This window comes from Plecotus auritus, assembly GCF_963455305.1.
Source record: "Plecotus auritus genome assembly, chromosome: X".
Lineage (NCBI taxonomy): Eukaryota > Metazoa > Chordata > Mammalia > Chiroptera > Vespertilionidae > Plecotus > Plecotus auritus.
This window is the reverse complement of record NC_137784.1, coordinates 98,524,354-98,545,656: the sequence shown is the minus strand read 5'-3', so window position 1 is coordinate 98,545,656 and position 21,303 is coordinate 98,524,354. Positions and strand designations below refer to the sequence as shown.

Here is a 21,303-nt window from a genome sequence, read left to right as displayed (position 1 = left end):
TATGAAGGCTGTGGTGGGGGGAGTATCTTTATCAAAATTTGCCCAATTACTTCGATTTTATTTACTTATTTATTTTTTAAAATTATATATATTTCTTTATTGATTTCAGAAAGGAAGGGAGAGGGCGAGATAGAAACATCAGTGATGAGAGAGAATCATTGATTGGCTGCCTCCTGCACGCCCCCTAGTGGGGATCAAGCCCGCAACCCGGGCATGTGCCCTTTCCCGGAATCGGACGTGTGTGTGTGTGTGTGTGTGTGTGTGTGTGTGTGTGTGTGTGTGTGGTGGCGGGGGGGGGGGTCCCAGGTTTGCTGACACTCTATCCATTGAGCAAAACCAGCAAGGGCTACTTCAATTTTAAATTCACAACCTTGGAGGAAATGAGAACTGAAAAAAAATCTGGACCTTAGGGGAGCCAAGTGGGGAGCGCCACTGAACCTTGCAATACTGAGCGGAACCCAGAGTGTTCTGACGGGATTCCCCAGCAACAGGGCCAGGGAGAGATCCTGGCCACACTGGGTACCCAGCACAGAAGGGATTTTGGCATAATCGGGGAAGGCTGTATGGAGGAGATGGGCATTCAACTGGGCCCTGGGGTCTGGGAGGGCAGTATTGTGGTGAGAAGAGAGAAATGGGCATTCCAGAGAGAAGGTGCACAGATGGGCATAAGATTGGTTCATGTGAGGATCAAGGAGGTGACCAGCCAGATGGGATTGGAGGTGCACTGAGGGGAGATGGAGAAATCCAGCTTGATGGGGAGAGTCAATTACCGAGGACATTTTAAACTTCTACAAGGGACTGTATCGAAATCCCCATTTTTGAAGTGGCCAGGCCATTTCCCTACTCTCCCCTTTAGCTACAAGCCCATCGTGGAATTCCTCGATGCCCAATTCGAAGCCTACCTGCAGGAGGAGCTGAAGATCCGCAGGGTCCTGCACACCTACCACGACTCTCGCATCCATGTCTGCTTATACTTCATCGCCCCCACGGGTCATTCCCTGAAGTCTCTGGACCTAATGACAATGAAGAAGCTGGATAGTAAGGTATGGAGGCAGAGCGAGGGCAGCGGTGAGGCTGGGCAAGCTGGATCACTCTTATTGGTCTCTCATGCAAAGTAGCAGTGAGTTCCAGGAGAGGTTTTATGGCCTCTTCATCCTCTCCTTTATTCCCTGTCCCTCCATAAAGATGGTGCTGTTGATCAATAGCCTGTGGCAAATACTCTGTTTTCCCAACAGGAGGCACAGGTTTGCCCTGAGCCACCTTTCTGCCCTGATCCCTCTTGGGCATAAAGGTACATGTAAGCAAGATGGCTGTCCCGGTCTTGGGGCTCAGACTTTGGCAGTGGAAAGATGTTTTTTCTTTGTCCATATGTTAACTGGCCTGTACTAAAATCAAACATGCAAACTTGACGTTGAAAGTTATTATTCTTATTATCATACTGATTTTTGTAATCGCAGCTAACATTTGTTAAGCTCTCATGTGCCACCATTGTGCTAAGTACTTCATGGAGCATCTCAATGAATCCTCAAAACAACACTATGAGTCAAACACAGTCATTATCCCCCATTTTACAGAGGAGAAAACCGAGGCTCTGGGAGGTTAAATGACTTCCCATTGTCATTTAGTTGACTATTGGCAGAGTCTAGAGTGGAATTCAGATCTGTGGCACCATGTTCTGTTGCCTCCGTACCTGAAACAGATGGCTGCGGGAACTGGGCTTGTCCCACTTTAAGAGAAAATGAAGAATGCAAATCCCACTCCAGATATAAATTAGACAATGATTCTTCATGTTAGAGGATTATTTGCTGTACAAAAGACTTGACCATGGAATTCTTTAAAAAATCCTAGTTACTAGTGCATTTCTCCCTAATGTTTTATAGGTGCCTGACACTGTGATGGCATTTTATAGGCATTATTTTATTTCACCTAATTATTCAATGTGGTGTATACTATTATTATTCCCATTGTACACATGAGGAAATGGAGGCACAGAGAATTAGACTGAGCTCTCTCTGATTCCAAGGTTGTTGTTGTTGTTTTAGCAAAAATATAATTTATGTGCAGTTATTTAGTAGCACGTCCACTATAAAAACTGAAAATCAGCTATAATAAAAATAGAAGCAATTTTTCATTTTTTTGCAGCAATGAGCTAACTGCCCATGAGTAAGAGGCTGCTCTGGAAATGCCGCCACACCCTGCATGCCCTGTATAGGGCAGCAGAGAGCCACCCAGCTGGTGGCCTGGTGAGTGGGCAGGTTAAGTAAGCAGTCTTTGGCATATTTATAGTGTGCGGATGGAGGTGTGAGGAAAGGCGATGAAGAGAATTGGCTCTGCCTGCTGTTCCACCTTGGCAAGGGCTTTGGCCCCCTCCCCTCCCAAAAAAGACTTCAAGGGAGGTGCCTCCAAGGTCCGCTGTGTGATAATAGTCTTGAGGCGCTCCTGAGGCAACGTGCAAAGGAGGCAGAATTTGTCCTCCAAGTCTAAAGGTCCCAGGCCCTGCTTCCAGAGCTCCTTTCAGGGCCCCAGCACCATCCATGCTACCCCATCGGAGGCTGCTGGCAGGAATGACTTGCTCTTCATGTGAACCTGAGCTTGGGGCACTCTGTTTCACTAAGCTATGAGCATTTCAAGTTTCTTTACCTTCCGGCAGTAAAAGCCTTGTCCCTTCTTGGAGGAATTTCAAGGATCGGGGTTCAGGTGGCTTGAATTTTGGGGGGAGCATTAAGCCTTTCTTCTGCTGTTTGAAATTGGGTATTTCTGCTTGTTTGCTTTATGCAGAAATTAACCACGAGCCTCAGGCAGCTAGTGTATTTTTCCCTAATGTTTTATAGGTGCCTGACACTGTGATGGCATTTTATATGCATTATTTTTGAATATGTCCGATCATATTGGTAACTGAGAGGGTCTTCTTCACCTAACTGGGGTGGTTTATCAGTGTTTGCTGCCAGAAAGAGGGCCAAGTGTGCATCTTCACTGAGCCTCCCCTTCCTACCATCCCACATGTGGGTCTCCATCACCCTGGCTGGGGCTGGCATGCACTGGACCAGTTGGGACAGTTTATTATTAGCAAGGAGTGGCTATTTCTCCCCTTGTCAACCACATATTTCCAGCCTTTCATCTTTCTGCTTCAAATCACCAGAGCAGTGACCTTGATATGAAGACATCACACAGTTCATCAATTTGGATCTGGGCTGGTAGACAGCTCATGGTTAAGATTGTGGACTTAGGAATAAGGCTAAACTTGGATTTGGATCCCAGTTCTGCTACTTACCTGCTCTGTGGCCTTGGACAAGTTATTTAACCTCTCCATGCCTCAGTTTCTCATTGGTAAAATAGTGATAATGATACCTCCTGGGAGGGTTATGATCAGGATTGTGTTAATCTATGTAAAGCACTTACTTCAGCACCCAGCACTTTGCAAGCACTCATTGTCATTGATTATATTATTTGACTACAGAGCTGGCCAGTCCTAGACCATTGGGTTGAGCTTCTCCTTCTGGCAACTGGTGGAAGTCCGAAGCCATGCTGCTATCAGTTGCAAATTACCAACAATGTTCCCACTGTGCTCCTCCCTTCCCTAGGTGAACATAATCCCCATCATTGCCAAATCAGATGCCATTTCTAAGAGTGAGCTAACAAAGTTCAAAATCAAAATCACCAGCGAGCTTGTCAGCAACGGGGTTCAGATCTACCAGTTTCCTACAGATGATGAGTCGGTGGCAGAGATCAACGGAACCATGAACGTGAGTGGGAGCCCAGGGGTTCAACATGCTAGCCATTTGCTCTTTTCTTTATTATTGTTATTTCACCAAATAGCTGTCAGATATTTTCACCACTCATTTTAGTCAATTCTTGGTTATCTGAGTCTCAGGTGTTTGTTTTAAATATTTAATTTTTAAAATGTATTTTATTGATTTCAGAGAGGAAGGGAGAGGGAGAGAGAGATAGAAACACCAATGATAAGGGAGAATCATTGATTGGCTGCCTCCTGCACAACTCCTAATGGGGATTGAGTCCACAACCTGGGCATATGCCCCTGACGGGGAATCTAATCATTACCTCTTGGTTCATAGGTCAATGCTCAACCACTGAGCCACACTGGATGGGCTGAGTATTTGTGAGAGAGAATCCAGGATGAGATAGCTCCTCTTTCCTAGTGGTGGCTGCTTCAAAGCCTCAGTGATGCAGAGATAAATAGTCAGAGACTGAAGGATGGAAAGGCTGACTGACTCCAGAAAGAGTCTGGAGCGGGAGATTTAGATCTCCCCTTCCACCCTCCTCTTTGATGCAGGCTCTGGTCTAGGCTAGGCAGCTCCAAGAGACTGCTGGAAAGGCAAACATTCTTTGTCTCTGACCAAAACAATGCCTTGACAATTGATGCGGTGAAAGAAGACAAGGCTAAAAATGTTGGCTGGCTTTGGAGACTGGGGATAATCTGTACTCATATAATCAAACCCTCTGCTCCTGGGAGGAAAAATGCTATATGGCCCCCAATTTTTCTGATAACTAGAAGAACATTATTTTTAAAGTTTCATGGTTATGCCTTGGTTTATTGTCAATGAATTTTTTTTAAAAAAGCAACTTGCCATCTTGCCTCTCCTCCCTCTCCCCCCACCTCACTAGAGGAGTGAGTAATGAAGAAGGCAGAGAGTCAAACATCGCCTCATGCTTCTTTACAATGTGTTGATGCTGTTGCTGTGAAATCTTCAATGTTATGATTTCAAGGAGACAGCTAATAGCTTGCAGAAAGCCTTTGCTTTGGGAACAGATTTCTTTTTCTCTACTGAGAGGCATCAGTTTTTCCTAATGACATAATGCCTGGGTATAGCCAAACTCAGGAAAGCCTTGTAATAAAAACCATTTTTAGAAACTTTCCTGCTGCTGCTGCCCCGTAAGTTATCATTATATCTTCAGCTGCCACCTCCTATGAATTGGCCAACAAATTAGCATAGTGGGGCAGCAAGTCATTGTCTTGCCTGACTTCCTGCTTATCAGTACACCTGAGATACGGCTGTTTATTAGAAGTCCCTTATCACTTTTGACAAATCTGGCCCAAGAAGATGGCTATGTGGATTGTGGTAGGTGAAGTTATAACCAGTCTTGAGCACTTAAAAAAAAAAAAGAAAAGAAAAGAAAAGAAAAAACAGATTAGTACTTATTTTCTTAAGAAGTCAGGATGTTTGAATGAAAATTAGGCTCTGTCACAATGAGAAAACCAGAAAGGGTGCCTAGCCTGCAGAAAAATGGGAGCTCAGAGAGAAGTGTCACTTGGTGTCACTGGCACTGATATCTGGAAGCACCTGTCACCTCAGAACACAGGACCTCATAGACGTCTTTAAACATGGATTCCCTAAGTCACCAGGAAATTTTCAGGTTTGTGGTTTACTTTACTAAGAATGGAGAGGGGCTAAGAGTTCTCTGAAATTTCAAGGTGTCACACAAAACTACATGTCACTACATTGTGGATCAGGACTGACAATCATTTTAGCCTCTGCTCCCAGCTCAACCTTGTCCTCCTGTTTGAACTGGGGCAGGCACGGCTAGGGTTGGAAACTTCCCATGCTATGAAGCAACAGTTCTCAACCACACTGTTTGGGCTGTGAAGGGGTTGGGGTCCTTTTTATGATAGTCCAAAGTTTGCCAGTAGTTCACTTTGAAAAACTAAGTATTTTCCCTTTTTAAAAATTATAGTTGACATAGAAATTTATATCAGTTTCAGGTGTATAACATACATAGTGATTCAATATTTATATTCCTTATGATGTGAACACCTCCGTAAGACCCCACCTGTCACTATACAGAATTATCCTATATAATAAAGAGCTAATATGCTAATTAGACCAGATGGTGGAACAACCTTCTGGAACAACCTTCCAGAACGACCAGTGGGTGGGGGGTGGGGCCACAGGGCCTCAAAGCAGCTGGGGCTGTGAAGGCCTACTCTTGCACAAATTGTGTGCATCGGGCCTCTAGTTATAATAATATTGATTGTTTTTCTTATGCTGTACACATTCCCATGACTCATTATTTTTTTTATAACTAGAGATTTAGTGGGTTTAGGGTTATCCCTGTAACAACATCACTCAGCATTAATTCCCTGGCAATCCACCATGTTTTTCTGAGTGGGAAAGAGAGGGTGGCCTCCAGCTAGTGTGCCTGGAACTGGGCATGCCTGTGGGTGAGGTCATGCATGTGAATGCTATGTGTTATGTGTGTTGTCATGGGATGCTATAAAATATATACACAGGATTGCTTAGCATGCCTGCCACCATTACAACTGTGTCAAAAGTCCCCAGGGCCTTCAGATACGTGTGGTATATGAAGCTGCATCATCAGAAACCTGGGCTTGGGTGGGAGGAGGAATGGGTGCTGGCCTTTCAATTCTGGATTTGACTCCAGCCCCACAGCCTCAGCCACCCCAACCAATTACCATGGGAACTGGGTTGGAAAAGTGGAGAAGCCTCTTGCTTAAGTGGAGAGGACTGTGTAGCCATCCCCTTGCCCACCATTTCATGGCACAACATGAAAGTAATGAGGTCTCAGCCTCCCCCTTGACTTTTGGTGGCTCTGAAAACCATGGTATCAGATTGAGGGAGCAAAGTAGTGAGAGATCTCGTGGCATGCTACTTTCAGTGCACGCTCTGATAACTCTCAAGGTTGTAGACTTTAATACTAAAAATTGCTGTGTTGTTCAAATTCAGTGTTGTTCTTTGTATGCCTCAAACCATGGCCAGGGACCAAGCAATAGGCCCAATTATTCTACTTGGCTCACTTGAGTGGCCACTTGTGAGGTCCTGGGTTTGACCCCTATAAAGGCATTTGGTCACATGGGTGACCTGTAGATTCACAGGTCATTATTCACAGGCAAAGCCTGTCCTTTCTCCGGAGGCCGCAGTGCCCTTTCCATCGTTTGCACACACTTTTGTGGGAATCATCAAGGGCTGACTTGAGAATCAGGCAATGCTCTTGCTCAGTCGCCATAGGAGCCTGAAATGGGGGCAAACATAACCAGCAGCACAACTGGGACATACTGTCAGCCCTGGGAGGAAGCCACGCCTAACTGGATATTGTCAGACGAGGAGAAAAGGGCCCCAACAGTCTCTATTTCACCAGGCCGAGGGGACTGATCATCTACCCTCCCAAAGTATAATGGATGTAGTGGAACCAGGAGAGAATCATTCATGCCAACTGAATCATCAAACACTTTAAAATGTGCCAAGAGGAATTGAAGGTAGACATGATACAGGAAAGCTGGTGAATCTGGAGCTAGACTCACAAGATGAAGCTTGAGGCTCTCTCTTGTTGAAGTTTTCTGAAACTGGGGTATCTGACCTCTGGGGGCACCTCATCAGAGGTCTTCTGGGTGACACAGGTCCACAGAGTCCCCTTAGGAGTCTGTCGCTGTTTCAGCCGCAGCACTGTCTTGCATCCATCAGAGTCTCCTCCCTGGGCCTACACATACCCAATGTCACCCCTGGGAGTATGAAGGGAGTACCTTCTCTCTGTGCTTTTTGACTCTATTCTGGCTGTCATAGCCATTAGTCTCTCAAGAGCACCAGAAAGAGAGCCAGAGCCTGGCCCCATGATTTCCTGCCCTTCACAGGTTAGCTGACTTCTAGCGAATGCCATTTAACCTGGAGGCACAGTGCAAGCAGCCCTGGGTGACTAGGGGAGACTGGCATTTAAAGCTCAGAGAGTTAGGGATCCAGGCAACTCTTTTAACCCTTCTGTGTGCAGTTCTCCCAAATCATGAATGGGGTTGATAATAACTGTCCTGTAACACTGTTGGGAGAATCAAATGAAATCTGCCTGGGAGCACTGAGACATGATATCCTTGCATATACTTATCAGAACAGACTTTGATGCCAATTGCCAAGGAGTGGGCGTGGGAGGTTTCCCGAGCCCTCTGAAGCTGCCTGGGCTGGGGCTGTGCATTTTAGAATGGGGAGAGGTAAAATAATAGCAGTTTAAGAAAGAGAGGAAGCAAGAGACTCTGTCATTCTAACTAACAATGTCTTTTGGAGATAAAAATAATAGGCCCAGGGGAATACTCACATTTTTTATGCCTTTATTCTCTTCTTGTTATTTTTTTTTCCTCCTTTTCTCTTGAGTCCAGAGAAATACCTCCCACTTCACACAGCCTCCTCCTCCATCACTTCCTTTGAGAGCCCAGGATGTGTGAAAATGATACAATATGGTTTCTCTTTCTCACCTCCTCCCTCAGTCTAGCCCTCCGCCATCCAGCCCTCCACTATCACTGCCCCCTGGTTCTTTTGTATCATGTAGCCAAAGCTTTGGGGTCTCTGCAGGAAGGGCAACATTTTCCTGGAAAGTGTTTGGGGGTGGGTTTGAGGCTCCTGACATGTCTTGGGTCCCTGAGTGAGAATGAATTGTACCCAGATGACCCCCTGGCAAAGCCAGCTGGAAGAGGTCAGAGATCTCTGGCACTTGGTCAGGGTTTTTGATATTTCACTGCCCCCCTAATTCCCCATGTGTCACATGCATGCCCAATGACCCTCCCCCCCCAATATTTTTATTGATTTTAGAGAGGAAGGGAGATAGGGAGAGAGACAGAAACATCAAGGATGAGAAAGAATTATCAATAGGCTGCCTCCTGCACACCCCACACTGAGAACCAAGCCCATAACCTGGGCATGTGCCCCAACCAGGAATTGAATCCTGACCTCCTGGTTCATAGGTTGACGCTCAATCACTGAGCCACGCCAGCCAGGCCCCAATGACCCTCTTGATCATTCATTCCCCTAGTAGGACTGATGAAACATTTCCCACCTTTATCCCTTGCTCATCTTCCATATCCATAACCTCCCCTTTCCCTCTTTCCTATGTCCCTGTTTCAGGGATGGTCAGCAGAGTGGGAAGAGGTGGCCTGAGATGCTACTCTGAGAGCAGTTGAGAGAGGATGGGGGTGAGCCACTTCAGCTGGATGGTCAAGCACCTCGGGGGATTAGCAGATGTCCTGGAGCTGAGCTCGTGGTTAAGTCCTGTGTTTTTCCATTCCCAAGAACATTCTTGGGGTGCAGAGCTAGAAGAGAATGGAGAGAACGGATTGGCTCTGAGATTAGTGCACAAATTAAATAAACAAAAAACATTTGCTGTAGGTTTCCCAGAATTGAACCGCCTCTTATAATCTGACCTTGCACAACCAGTTCATCCTAGGGTTTGAAGTGCTCACCTCATCTGCTGCTTTAACCTCAAAATGGGTGTGGCAGACCAGCAGGGGTGGGCTTTGAAGTCTGAGAAACCTGGATTCCACCACTTGTTCTGCCCCTTACTACTGTGTGATTGCTGGCAAGTCACTTAGCCCTTCAAACTGTCAATTTCCTCTTCTGTAAAACAGGATAAAAAAATACCCACCTCAAGCATTGTAAAGATTCAATGAGATAATGCAATATACAGCAGCTGATATGGAGTACATAGAGTTGAGTGAATTGCTGCTGCTAATATCAGTTCTATAGCTACCATACTATTAGCACAATTGCTACTGCCTACTGTGAAGCCTGTTTTGACTTCCCACGAAGTTAGCTGCTCCCTCCTCTGTGTCCCTCCAGCCCTTGAACCTCTGTTTATAATCTGGACCTTACTGTGTTATCATTGTTGGCATGTCTCTCCCCTGCCAGACTGTGCACTCTCCAAGGGCAGGCTCTGAACTTTTTAAATTGTGTATTCTTTTTTAATGCCTAGCACATAGCAGGAGCTCAGTAAATATTTACAGAATGGAAGAATGAGCCATGGATCAAAATATCTGCAATCAAGGCCTGTTTCTCCAAGCAGGCTAAGAAAGCTCCAGTGGACTGTTTACTTGTCCTTGTAGAGTCCTTTTAGGTAAAGCCCCGCTTGGAATCACCTGGTCTGTAAACAGTATTTATTCAGTGCTTCCATTTGGCCAGTGGTCACTCAACACTTATAACCTGGCCAGCTCCCTGCAGAAGGGGCGCTTTCCCAGGCCCCACACAGGCTGCCTCTTCTCTGACCCACAAAGCCTTCATTAGCCAGTCCTTGCTCCTTGTTACCCCCTGCAAGCACCAAGCTCAGACCCCTCTTCATACTTGGTCTTTCTTTCCTCTCTACTATTCCCATGGCCTTGCCACTGCCATTCAAGTAGTATTGATGAAGCACCTACTATGTGCCAGACACCAGAGCATACATTTGAGCCCTTGGTCATATTCTGTCTTATATAATTTGGGGTATGTAAATTGAGCTTCCTCAACAAGATTGTAAGCTCCTAGAGGGTGAGGGAATATGCCTTCTACTTCCTTTGTCTCCCTTACAGCACCTAAAACAGAATCCAACACAATCATGGGCATGTGGATAAATACTTATGGACTTCTAGGCTCAAGAGTTCAGTGTGAGCTCTTACTCCAGGGAAGGACAAGAACAAGGAGCTTATAGCTCAGCCAGCAGTGTAGTTTCAGTATACACCTATTTTCGGGGCTCTCACACTCTAGGGAAGGGGGCGGCCAGTGATCCCAGTACAACTGTTCTCCTTTAGCCTCATGGTTCCCATAGCCCCCCTCATCCCACTCACCCACCTTCCAAAGACTCTTTCCCTCAGCAACTGTGAATACTGAGAAGCTAGCTGATCTGTATATCTGCTTATTATTCTGCTGATTTGCTGTCTTTGTCTGTTCCATATGCATTTGGCCATGTCATTGTTACCTTTCATTGTGAATTTCGGAACAGCAGAAGTTTGGACTAGGCTTCTTATCCCCAGGCACCCCTGGAGCTTAAGAAGTGCCTCTTGATTGTTGATGACAGTGAGGGACACTGCAGTGTGAGGGCTTGAGGCCCAGGAGATGAGCAGCATTTGTATTGTGGGAGCTCTGCCTTCCTCTTGGAGTTCTGAGCTTTTGTTTGCCTTCTGTTTCAGGCCCACCTGCCTTTTGCTGTTGTTGGCAGCACAGAAGAACTGAAGATAGGCAACAAGATGATGAGGGCCCGGCAGTATCCTTGGGGCACAGTACAGGGTGAGTCTCCAAGCGACTGGGAGAAGGAAGCTCCTTCTGTCTGTCTCTTTACTTGATCCCAGCCATTGGTTGACCAGTCCCTAACTTGTTCCAGGTCTCTACTCTTTTAGCTTGGGCCTCAAACAGCCATAGGAGTTGCCAGCAGGCAAACTCTGGCTTCTGGATTCTCTGCCATGAGTAGGCTGTCTTTGTCTCCAATGGAGAAAGCATTCCTAAAACAAAAATAAATGTACCTCGAGCAAGGTGGGAAGGAGTGTGCAAGAGAGCATGTGTACTTGCCCTAGCACAAAAGGAGACTTACAATAATGTCCAAAGCAGAGTTGTTCATAATAGTAAATAATTAGAAACAGCTCAATATCCATTAAAAATAAATTAGATGGCCCTGGACAGTGTGGCTAGTTGGTTGGGCATCATCCCATGCACCGAAAGGTTGCTGGTTTGATTCTAGTCAGGGCACATACCTTGGTTATGGGCTCGGTTCCCAACAGGGGACATGCAGTAGGCAGCTGATCAATGTTTTGCTCTCACAGCGATGTTTCTCTCTCTTCCTTTCCCTTCCTCTCTCTCTGAAAATCAATCAATAAAATTTTTTTTGAAATGTTCATATAATGGGATATAATACTGTAGTGAAAATGAATGGGTTATAGTTACATCTACATGATTGCATCTCAGAAATAGATCATAGAAGAATAGGTCATAGGAGCTAAATAGGTCATAGAAGAATACATGTATTATTCTATTTACATGAATTTCAATAGTAGACCGAACTAAACAAGATATATATCTTTAGGGATTCATATGTAAGTGGTAAAACTATAAAGAAAAACAAAGGAATGATAAACCCAAAAGTCAGGTTATATGTCATGGTGGGGAAGGAGGGAGCTTCTAAGGTGCTGGTAATATTTCACCAAGGCCCTGGATTCATTGGTATTCATTTATAAAAATTCTTTAAATTGCACATTTCATGCACCGTTTTGTATGTGTGATTGATTATTTTGCAATTTAAAAACAAATGCATATACAATCAGGAAGGTTCCTTTTGTGGTCTGCTTGATGTGTGTGAAGTTACACTCGGACTAGTCAATTCAGTACATGAAACTAGGCCTAGGATTCTGCCATAGGTGGAAGAGGTGCCCGGCCTCCCGAGTCTGCAGCTGTAATCTGGGTCTGGGATTGCAGTGACACCATGTGTAACAGGGTGGCTGGTTCACTGCAGACTCATCCCTGACGCTGAGCAAACAAGTGAAAGCTGGTGGGAAATTGTCCATATCCCACCCAAAGGCCGGCATGCTTTAGGGCGCATCAGAGACCCTGCCGCGGTAGTGGAATTTGCCCTGGCTAGGACAAGACTGGTCGTCAGAACTGTGTCAGGTTTGGGTCTTCTCTACTAGTTGGGGCTGGAGCTGGTCCATTAGGAACATTTGCTAATGGTTTCTAAACCAACAGTCCAACAGAGGGAATGAATTTGTGGTCTGAGAGACAGGAACCTGAGGTGAAGCTAGCAGGTGTGGTTCCAGTGACTTCATCCAACTTAGACCACTCCACACCTAACCAACAAAGTGGGTTTTGAACATTTTTTCTTATAAGTCAGGGTTCACTGTTGTATTCGAGTGAGGAAGAAGCTGTTGTCTGGGCAGCATGTAGGGGCCTTAGAGTCACTCCTTCTGACCGACCACCAGGGGTCACTGTCTGGAGACAGAGGAGGAGATGGTCCTGAAAAGTTGCCTGACAGATGCAATATTTCATATTAGTTTATGTTCTATGACAGTGAGGGGCTTTATCCCAAAGGGAATGGGCATTAAGCAGAGGGGTCATCTGAGCTAGTTTGGGTTTTGGAAAGATTACTCTGCTGACTGCAAAGCAGTCGGCTGCAACTATGCTCCACGCTGTCATCCCAGACCCTCTCCCTGCCCTCACTACCTTCTCCCACACCCTGCAAGACAGGGTATGGGGTGACTGTGCCTGTTCATCATCTCAAGCCCCCCTATCCCCACATGGTCAGACTAGACACGCCCATTCTGACACAGCGCAGCCATGCCTGGATACATGTGGCAGAGCACTGCTCCCAACCTTGTGTTCCAACCAGAAGTTCACATTACTATTATTTGGTCCACATCTCTGTCCTTCTTGGCCACTGCCCCAAATGCAGACCTTTGCCACACTCTTTTGAGGAGAGGGCTTGTCCACTTAAGCTGGAAAGTGGGGTCCACTTTGTCTGGTTACTATTGCTGTCAGGCCATTTCCACCCTCTAAAACACACCTCCTTTGAAGCTTCTACCATCCAGATGGGCCATACCCCTCCTTATCGCTGTCAACTATTGATGTCCTACTTCTTCCTCCTTATTCTTTGGGGACTTTGACACCTATGCTTTAGTCAGCGGTCACCAACTGGTGGTCCGTGAGGTCCGAAAGTTTGGCAACCGCTGCTTTAGATTACCTGGATTGGAATCCTAACCCTGCAACTTATTAGCTACTTAACCTTGCCTGACCTCATTGAGACCTTGCCAAGACTATTTCCTCCTCTGCCTGATAAATTACTATTCTTCTTTCAAGAGTCGTCTTAGCGGTTGCCTCTCTGGTAAAGCCTTCACTCTCCCATGAGTTCTTAGGCCCCTCTCTTCTGGGCTTTCATTGCACCTTGGCTATATACTATTATTTTCATAATGTTTGCATTGTGTTGTATTTGTCTATTTGCATCTATTCTTCTACTAAACTGCTGAGGGCAAGACTCCATGCTTTAATTTCGGAATTCGCAGTGCTTCATACAATACTGGGAACAGAGATTCCATAAATGTTTACTGGACAGGTGGCTGAACATGTGTGTGTCATTGTCTTAAGAATGGTGCAGGGCAGAAGCTCTTGTGAGTGTCTGATTGGTGAACTGGGGTTGAGGTGCTACTGAATGTCTTCGCAGGTGGGTGTGTTTTTTTTTTATGGCATTGCAGTTTCCATGACTGTCATTCTTGTAACTTTTCATTTGTTTTATCAGTAGAAAAGGAAATCAGGGGGCAAATTCATAAAACTCTGTATACAGATTGAAAGGCCGTGTTGCTGTAAGACATTTTGCTTCTCATTTTACCATTTCTTTTTTTTTAATATTTAATTGATTTCAGAGAGGAAGGGAGGGGAAGAGATAGAAACATCAATAATAGAATCATTGATCGCTGCCCCCTGCTTGCCGCCTACTGGGGGTCGAGCCCACAACCAGGCATGTGCCCTTACTGGGAATTGAACTGTGACCTCCTGGTTCATAGGTCGACGCTCAACTACTGAGCCACACCGGCTGGGCTTATTTGACCATTTCTGCTTCTTCCGGCCTTCCTTTCAATATACTTTCAACCCCCAACCCCTACTATGCAGTTGAAAATGAGGCCCACTGCGACTTTGTGAAGCTGCGGGAGATGCTGCTTCGGGTCAACATGGAGGACCTCCGGGAGCAGACCCACAGCCGGCACTATGAGCTATACCGCCGCTGCAAGCTGGAGGAGATGGGCTTCAAGGACACTGACCCCGACAGCAAACCCTTCAGGTATCTCTCACGCCAACTCTGCCCAACTCAGCTGAGCCAACCCAGGGGGTGTGGAGGCTTTACCCTAGGCAGTGGTTCTCAACCTTCCTAATGCCACGACCCTTTAATACAGCTCCTCATGTTGTGGTGACCCCCAACCATAAAATTATTTTCGTTGCTACTTCATAACTGTAATTTTGCTACTGTTATGAGTCGTAATGTAAATATCTGTGTTTTCTGATGGTCACCACAACATGAGGAACTGTATTAAAGGATTGCGGCATTAGAAAGGTTGAGAACCACTGCCCTAGAGCATCCACAAGGGAGTAAGACACAGGTGCTGAGACCAAGAACATCAGGACTCAGTCATTTGCCAGTTTTACCTGCCAGTCCCTCTCTGCCTTCCTGGGGGAGTTGTGGCCAGGCGGACTTGGTAAACAGTGGGCCATGGAGGATGCCTAGAGGCCCAGCAAGGCCAATGGTCTCACTGTGCACACACAGCAGCTGCAGCCAGCTATACCAGAGGAGGCCCTGAGCTGGAGAAGTTTGTGCCTGTCCTATGCCCCACTTTCTTCATCAGGCTTCTGCTGCTCTGTCAGATGTCCAGTGTCTTCTTTACCTTCCTGCCCATTATCAAAACCAGACAGATTCAGGTAGCAGTCATTGCACATGCACTGATGAACTTGAGGCTCTTCATTCACTGTCAAGTGCAGGTTTTGTTTTGACCAAAGGATGCTAATAGTCATTGACATACTTCTTAAATCAGAATCTAAGATGCTTCCAGAGAAGAGGAATGTTTCTGAAAGCAGTTTACTATGCTAATAGGAGCCACTGTCCCCCAAGTGACTGATCTGTATGCACGATGTCTGATATAAGCCCCACATTTTAAATGACCATGTGTTGCCCTTACCAGGGCTCGGTCTTCTTTCAGGAAATGTCAGGCCTTGATAAGCAAGTGATAAGAAGGGTTGTGGGCTAAGAAGGCTGTCAGAGATCCACAGTACCTGCTCACAGTGGAAACCCGGCCAGGAGGCAAAGCATAGCCAGTCCTTCAGGGTTGCTTGGTTCTGGAGGGGCAGACTCAGTCCCCAGCATGGACAAGGGCCACTGGAGCTCTTGGGGTTGGAGGAAGGTATGCTTGTCTCTCCAGTGGGTGCTTTCTTAGCTTTCTCTGTCCTTCCACTCCACCAGCTTTAATCTGCACCTGTTCTTCTAGTCCCCTCCCCTCCTCCTTTGCTCCTTTCTGAACACCTGTTACCTGCATCTTCACCCTCTGCACTCCTCTGCCTTCTCCTTTCTATGTTGCATGTAAATATTCTTATCCTAAATAAACTCACGCTTAACTGCTCTTCCTCACCAGCCTCTGCCCTGTCAAGAGATTCGGCTCTGACAGGAAGGAGAAAGAGTTGCTCTTATTTTTTGACTTCTGATCTCACCACACCACTGAAATGCCTCCCTCCAAGATCAGCAATTACACACTCATGGCCAAGTACAGTGTGGCCTCTAAGTCCCATCTTTTTATAAAAAATATGGTTTTAAATATATATTTTTGTTGATTTCAGAGAGGAAGGGAGAGGGGCAGACAGGGAGAGAGAGAGAGAGAGAGAGAGAGAGAGAGAGAGAGAGAGAGAGAATGATGAGAATCACTGATCGGCTGCCTCCTGCATGCCCCCTACTGAGGATCAAACCTGCAAGCCTGGCATGTGCCCTGACCGGTAATCAAACCATGACCTCCTGGTTCATAGGTTGATGCTCAACCACTGAACCATGCCGGCTGGGCTTAAATATATTTTTATTGTTTTTTGTTGTTGTTGCTGTTGTTGTTTTAAGAGAGAAAGGAAGGAAGAGAGAGAGAGAGATTGAAACACGGATGAGAGAGAAACATCAACATGAAAGAGAAACATCAACATGGATCGGCTGCCTCCTGCATGCTTCCTGCTGGGGATTGAGCTCGAAACTTGGGCATGTGCCCTGACTGGCAGTTGAACCAGTGATCTGTTGGTGCATGGTCTGACACTCAACCACTGAGCCACACCTGTTGGGGCTAAGTCCCACCTTTTTTTAATCTCATCGTTAGATATTCCTTCGTTGCCTCCTTCCCGAAGTTCTCTCTGCCTTTGGCTTTTCTATCACTGGTCTGGCTGGTTTTAGTCCTATCTCTTTTGCTACTCCTTTTCAGCTTCATCAGCAGGCTCATTTTCTTCAGCTTACTCTAAATGTTGTGCCCCAGGATTCTTTCCTAGGGTCTCTGCTCCTTTCACCTCTGTTCTCTGTGTAGCTGATTATTTCTCCTCTCACAGCCCTAATTACCACCCAGAAATAGATGAATCCCAAGCTAAAATCCTATGTTTGAGCTCCAAACACATTGAGCTAAGTGCATACTGGATATTTTCACTCAGACGTTCCATAGGTGGCATACTTGAAACGCGGGCTGTCTAAAATTTAAGTCAACTTCTCCCCTCTTAACCATATTTCTTCTCCAGTGTTCCCTGTTGCAGCTCACAGTACCACCATTCACCTGGTTGCCCGAACCAAAAACTGGAATAATCTTTGAGTCTTCCCAAGTCCTGGGAGTTCTGCTTCCCTTATTGTTCCTCCAGGTCCCTCAGGTCCCCCATTCCTCACCAGCTCTTAACATTAAAAGCCTATCATTTCTTACTTGGATTGTTGGAAAGTCTATCCTTTATGCAACAGCCAGAGTGTTCTTTCTCATTTTCAAGTTGCTTCAAGTCAGTCCTCTGACTTAAAACCTTACAGTATAGATAAATGTCCCAGTCTAATATGGCATCCAATGCTTGCTCTCTCTTGCCAGACTCAGGGACCTCATATTCCACCACTCCACAGCCAACACTAGATTCTCCAGCCATGTGGAACTATGCCTGGCTCCCTGAGTATGCCAGTCTCTCTCCACATGTGCCTTTGCACATGCTGCTCTATTTAGAGCACACTTCCTTCTTTTTCACCAGGCTAACTCCTATTTTTTTTTAAACTAAGCCCAGGCTGGGGGCAGGTAGACTTATCCCAGGCATCTCCCACTAGAATGTAAGCTCTTTGATGGCAGGCATGGTGGCTGTTGGCTCTAGATGTTGAGTGACTAGTATTCGTGTCACTCAGTCCTGTGTCTAGCACGTAGTGGAGTCTCATCAAGTGTGTATTGCTATAGTTCATTAATGTGGTCAGTTTCAGAGCCAGGACCTGGCAGCAAAGTGGAATAGGAGGGCTCCAGAGTAAAAGACAAAAGACCCAGCTTCCAGTCCCAGTTCTACCTCTACCTAGCTGTGTGGTCTTGAGCAAGTCTCTTCACCTCTCTGGGCCTATTTCCTCACCTGTAAAATAAGAGTATAGAGGCAGATGTTCTAAGTCACTCGCAGTTCTAAATATCTCTCCAGTTCACCAGGACTGCTCCATCACCCTCAAGCTGCCCTGTGATTCTGCTGTCACACGCCAAGCCAGCTGCCCACAGCTTTGTGGTTCTGTGTTTGCACCCCTCCCAAAATCAGGGAGGGGAGGATGGGGGAACCCAGGGAGGATCATTTGGGTCAGTTTTCATCCAATAGGAGCCATTCCAAAGGCAGGAGAATTAACCTGACCATGTTCCCAGTTTGCAGGAGACATATGAGGCAAAAAGGAATGAGTTCCTAGGGGAGCTCCAGAAAAAAGAAGAGGAGATGAGACAGATGTTCGTCCAGAGAGTCAAAGAGAAAGAAGCTGAACTCAAAGAGGCAGAGAAAGAGGTAAATGGGAGCCTAGGTGTTAGGTGGGAAGGAAAAGGAAGCTGAGCTTAGGCATGGCAGGAGCTTCTGCCTTGAGGGCACTGCCAGCCAGAGCCTTGCAGCCTCCAGAAAGAAATGGGACACAGCATCTGTAGCCCTGCCTTGGCTGGCACAGAGGGAGCTGCGAGGGATCTTTGTCTTCTTGATCCCTCATTCTCCAAGACTGGGATGTTTTTTCATTCCGTGTTACCTAGTCCTCTAGAACAGCACTGTTCATATGGTAGCCACTAGCCACATGTGGCTATTTAAACTGAAATTAATTAAAAATAAACAAGTTTAAAACTCATTTCCTCAGTCACCTTAGCCACATTTCAAATGCTCAATCTCATGTGACTAGTGGCTATTGTATTGGACAGCACAGATAAAGAACATTTCCATTGCCACAGAAAGTTCTATTGGGAAGCACTGCTTAAGAGTCAAGACCTTGCCATAGCTTGTTTGGGTCAGTGGTTAGAGCATCGGCCTGTGGACTGAAGGGTCTCGGTTTCGATTCCCATCAAGGGCACATACCTTGGTTGCAGGCTCCATCCCCGCCCCGGTCAGGCACGTGCGGGAGACAACAAATCAATGTGTCTCTCCCAAATCAATGTTTCTCTCTCTGTGTCTCTCCCCCTCCCTTCCACTCTCTAAAAAAATCAATGGGAAAAATATCCTCGGGTGAGGATTAACAACAACAACAAAAGACCTCACATAGCCCCTTAAGGTCAGGTGCAAACTGATTCTTGGTTGTCCTGCCCCAACCCAACTGCTCTCTGACGGCCATGGGGAAAGATGGTCCCAGGCAATCCTGGGTACCTTGTTGAAACCTAAAACAGTAACAGCTGGCCACTTCCTGAGTCATTTGGATATTCTGTTCCATTTCATGGTGGCATTAAAGAAACATCTGTGCGCATCTAGAGAGTTTATAAACTAAGGTTTGATGGTCCCCCTGGGGTTTTCATTACTGAAGTCATGCTTAATAGAGTGCAGTTAGTCCTCCAACTATTGCCTTGTATTCCAGGTCCCCCTACCAATGCACCCACTGTTGCCTGATTAAAGTGGCCTCAGCTACAGTTTTGGTGACTTTAACAATTGCTTCACTCTCTGGGCCTCAGAGCCCATGATGAAGGGAAGCACTTAATTACTGCCCAAGTATCTTTCCCTGTAATCTGCTGTGACTCTTTAGGGCAGTGGTCGGCAAACTCATTAGTCAACAGAGTGGCAAACCGCGGCTCATGAGCCGCATGTGGCTCGCAAGCCGCAGTTTGCCAACCACTGCTCTAGGGTTATCAATAAAGTCCAGGACAAGGCTGTTGATCTTATTTCAATTTCATTTTTCAAAAGAAAAATATCACCCAGTACTTTTAGGAGGAGGGGTAAGGGAACCTCAAAGAGTAATGAATGAAAAGCCAATGGACAAAAGCCAAGTGAAAGCAACTGACTGGCAGAGCTTCCGTCCCCCTACCCCAAATGACTAATAAAAGCTGGCTTACCTTGCGAGTCTGTCATCCACCATCTCTTACCAAGTGACAATCCCAAATACCTTCTTCATGGTGTGCTGAATCCTCAAAAGAAAGTGAAATTATGCTTGGTCCGCTCTACTATTCAGGGTAGTTTATCACATACCACTTCTACCTATTTTTTTAAATATATAGTTTTATTGATTTCAGAGAGGATGGGAGAGGTAGAAACATTAATGATGAGAGAGAGTCATTGATTAGCTGCCTCCTGCACGCCCTCTACCAGGGATTGAGCCTGCAATGCAGGCACGTGCCCTGACCCGGAATCAAACCATGACTTCCTGGTTTAATGGTCGACCTCAACCACTGAGCACACTGGCTGGGCCCCACTTCTACCTCTTGATCCACTGACCACAACAGCACGCCAGAATATTCTTGCTGGTCTCTGGCTCTATTCAGGGATAGTTAAACCTCTCTTTGGTCAAGGCTGAGGTCTCCACACTTATGCCATGTTATAAAACTTTTTAAAATCTCCTTTCATGTCCAAGAACAAGTACTTCCTTTGTTGTTGTTTTTTTGTTTGTTAATCGTCACCTGAGTATATTTTTCCATTGATTTTTAGAGAGTGTAGAAGGGAGGGGGAGAGACAGAGAGAGAGAAACATCAATGTGAGACACATCGATTGGTTGCCTCCCCGCAGTGCCCCGACCAGGGCCATGGATTGAGCTTGCAACCTAGGTACATGCCCTTGACTGGAATCAAACCCGGGACCCTTCAGTCCACAGGCCAATGCTCTATCCACTGAGCCAAACCGGCTAGGGCCAAGCACTTCCTTTGAACAGCTTTGGCATTGCTTCAGTTTGCTCTGTGCTCCATGGTGATCCTCCCTGACTGGAGGGGATAAGAAATGGCAGGACCCATAACATGTTGGGAGACCTCACTCTATAATCTTCTATAGAATGGATGGATCTTGGTTGGGCAAATTCCTTAACTTCTGTCACCACATAAAATGCAGATAATAACAGAACCTATCTCATAGGAGTGTTGTGATGATTAAATGAGTTAATACATATAAAGTGCTTTAAAAAGTCAGTGCCTGGCCTACAATAAGCAATCAATAAATGTTATACTATTATAACTGATACTAGAGGCCTGGTGCATGGATCACCAGTGGGGTCCCTCCGCCTGGCCTGCAGGGATCGGGCTGAAACCGGCTCCCCAACATTCCCTGAGGTGTCCTGGATTGCAAGAGGGCGCAGGCCAGGCTGAGGGACCCCACCTGTCCACGAATGGGCTGGGGAGGGACCAAGGGAGGACTCCAGGGCGTGTCCAGCCTGTCTCACCCAGTCCCAATCAGCTGGACCCCAGCAGCAAGCTCACCTACAGGTCGGAGCGTCTGCCCTCTGGTGGTCAGTGCACATCATAGCAACTGGCCGAACAGTCGAACAAACAGCTGGACACTTAGTATATTAAACTTTTATTATATAGGATAGGATTATTACTAAACATGTGTGGTGACTCTTTTAAATAAAATGTTTGATTAAGCAGAATGCACAGTTCCCTGACCATATTCAGGAGCAGAAATTTGGAGGTAAAAC

General features: G+C 46.2%; 1 protein-coding gene across 4 annotated transcripts in view; it reads left to right on the top strand.

Moving 5' to 3' along the window:
• The window catches only part of SEPTIN6 (septin 6), an 82,081-nt gene that overhangs the window by 46,538 nt on the left and 14,240 nt on the right, over positions 1-21,303 (top strand). For all 4 annotated transcript variants that reach the window (XM_080651882.1, XM_080651883.1, XM_080651884.1 and 1 more), the window contains 5 exons: positions 857-1,043; positions 3,582-3,743; positions 10,889-10,985; positions 14,346-14,514; positions 18,095-18,227. In XM_080651882.1, the coding sequence (XP_080508008.1) occupies positions 857-1,043; positions 3,582-3,743; positions 10,889-10,985; positions 14,346-14,514; positions 18,095-18,227 (748 nt within the window). The remainder of the gene's footprint in view (positions 1-856; positions 1,044-3,581; positions 3,744-10,888; positions 10,986-14,345; positions 14,515-18,094; positions 18,228-21,303) is intronic.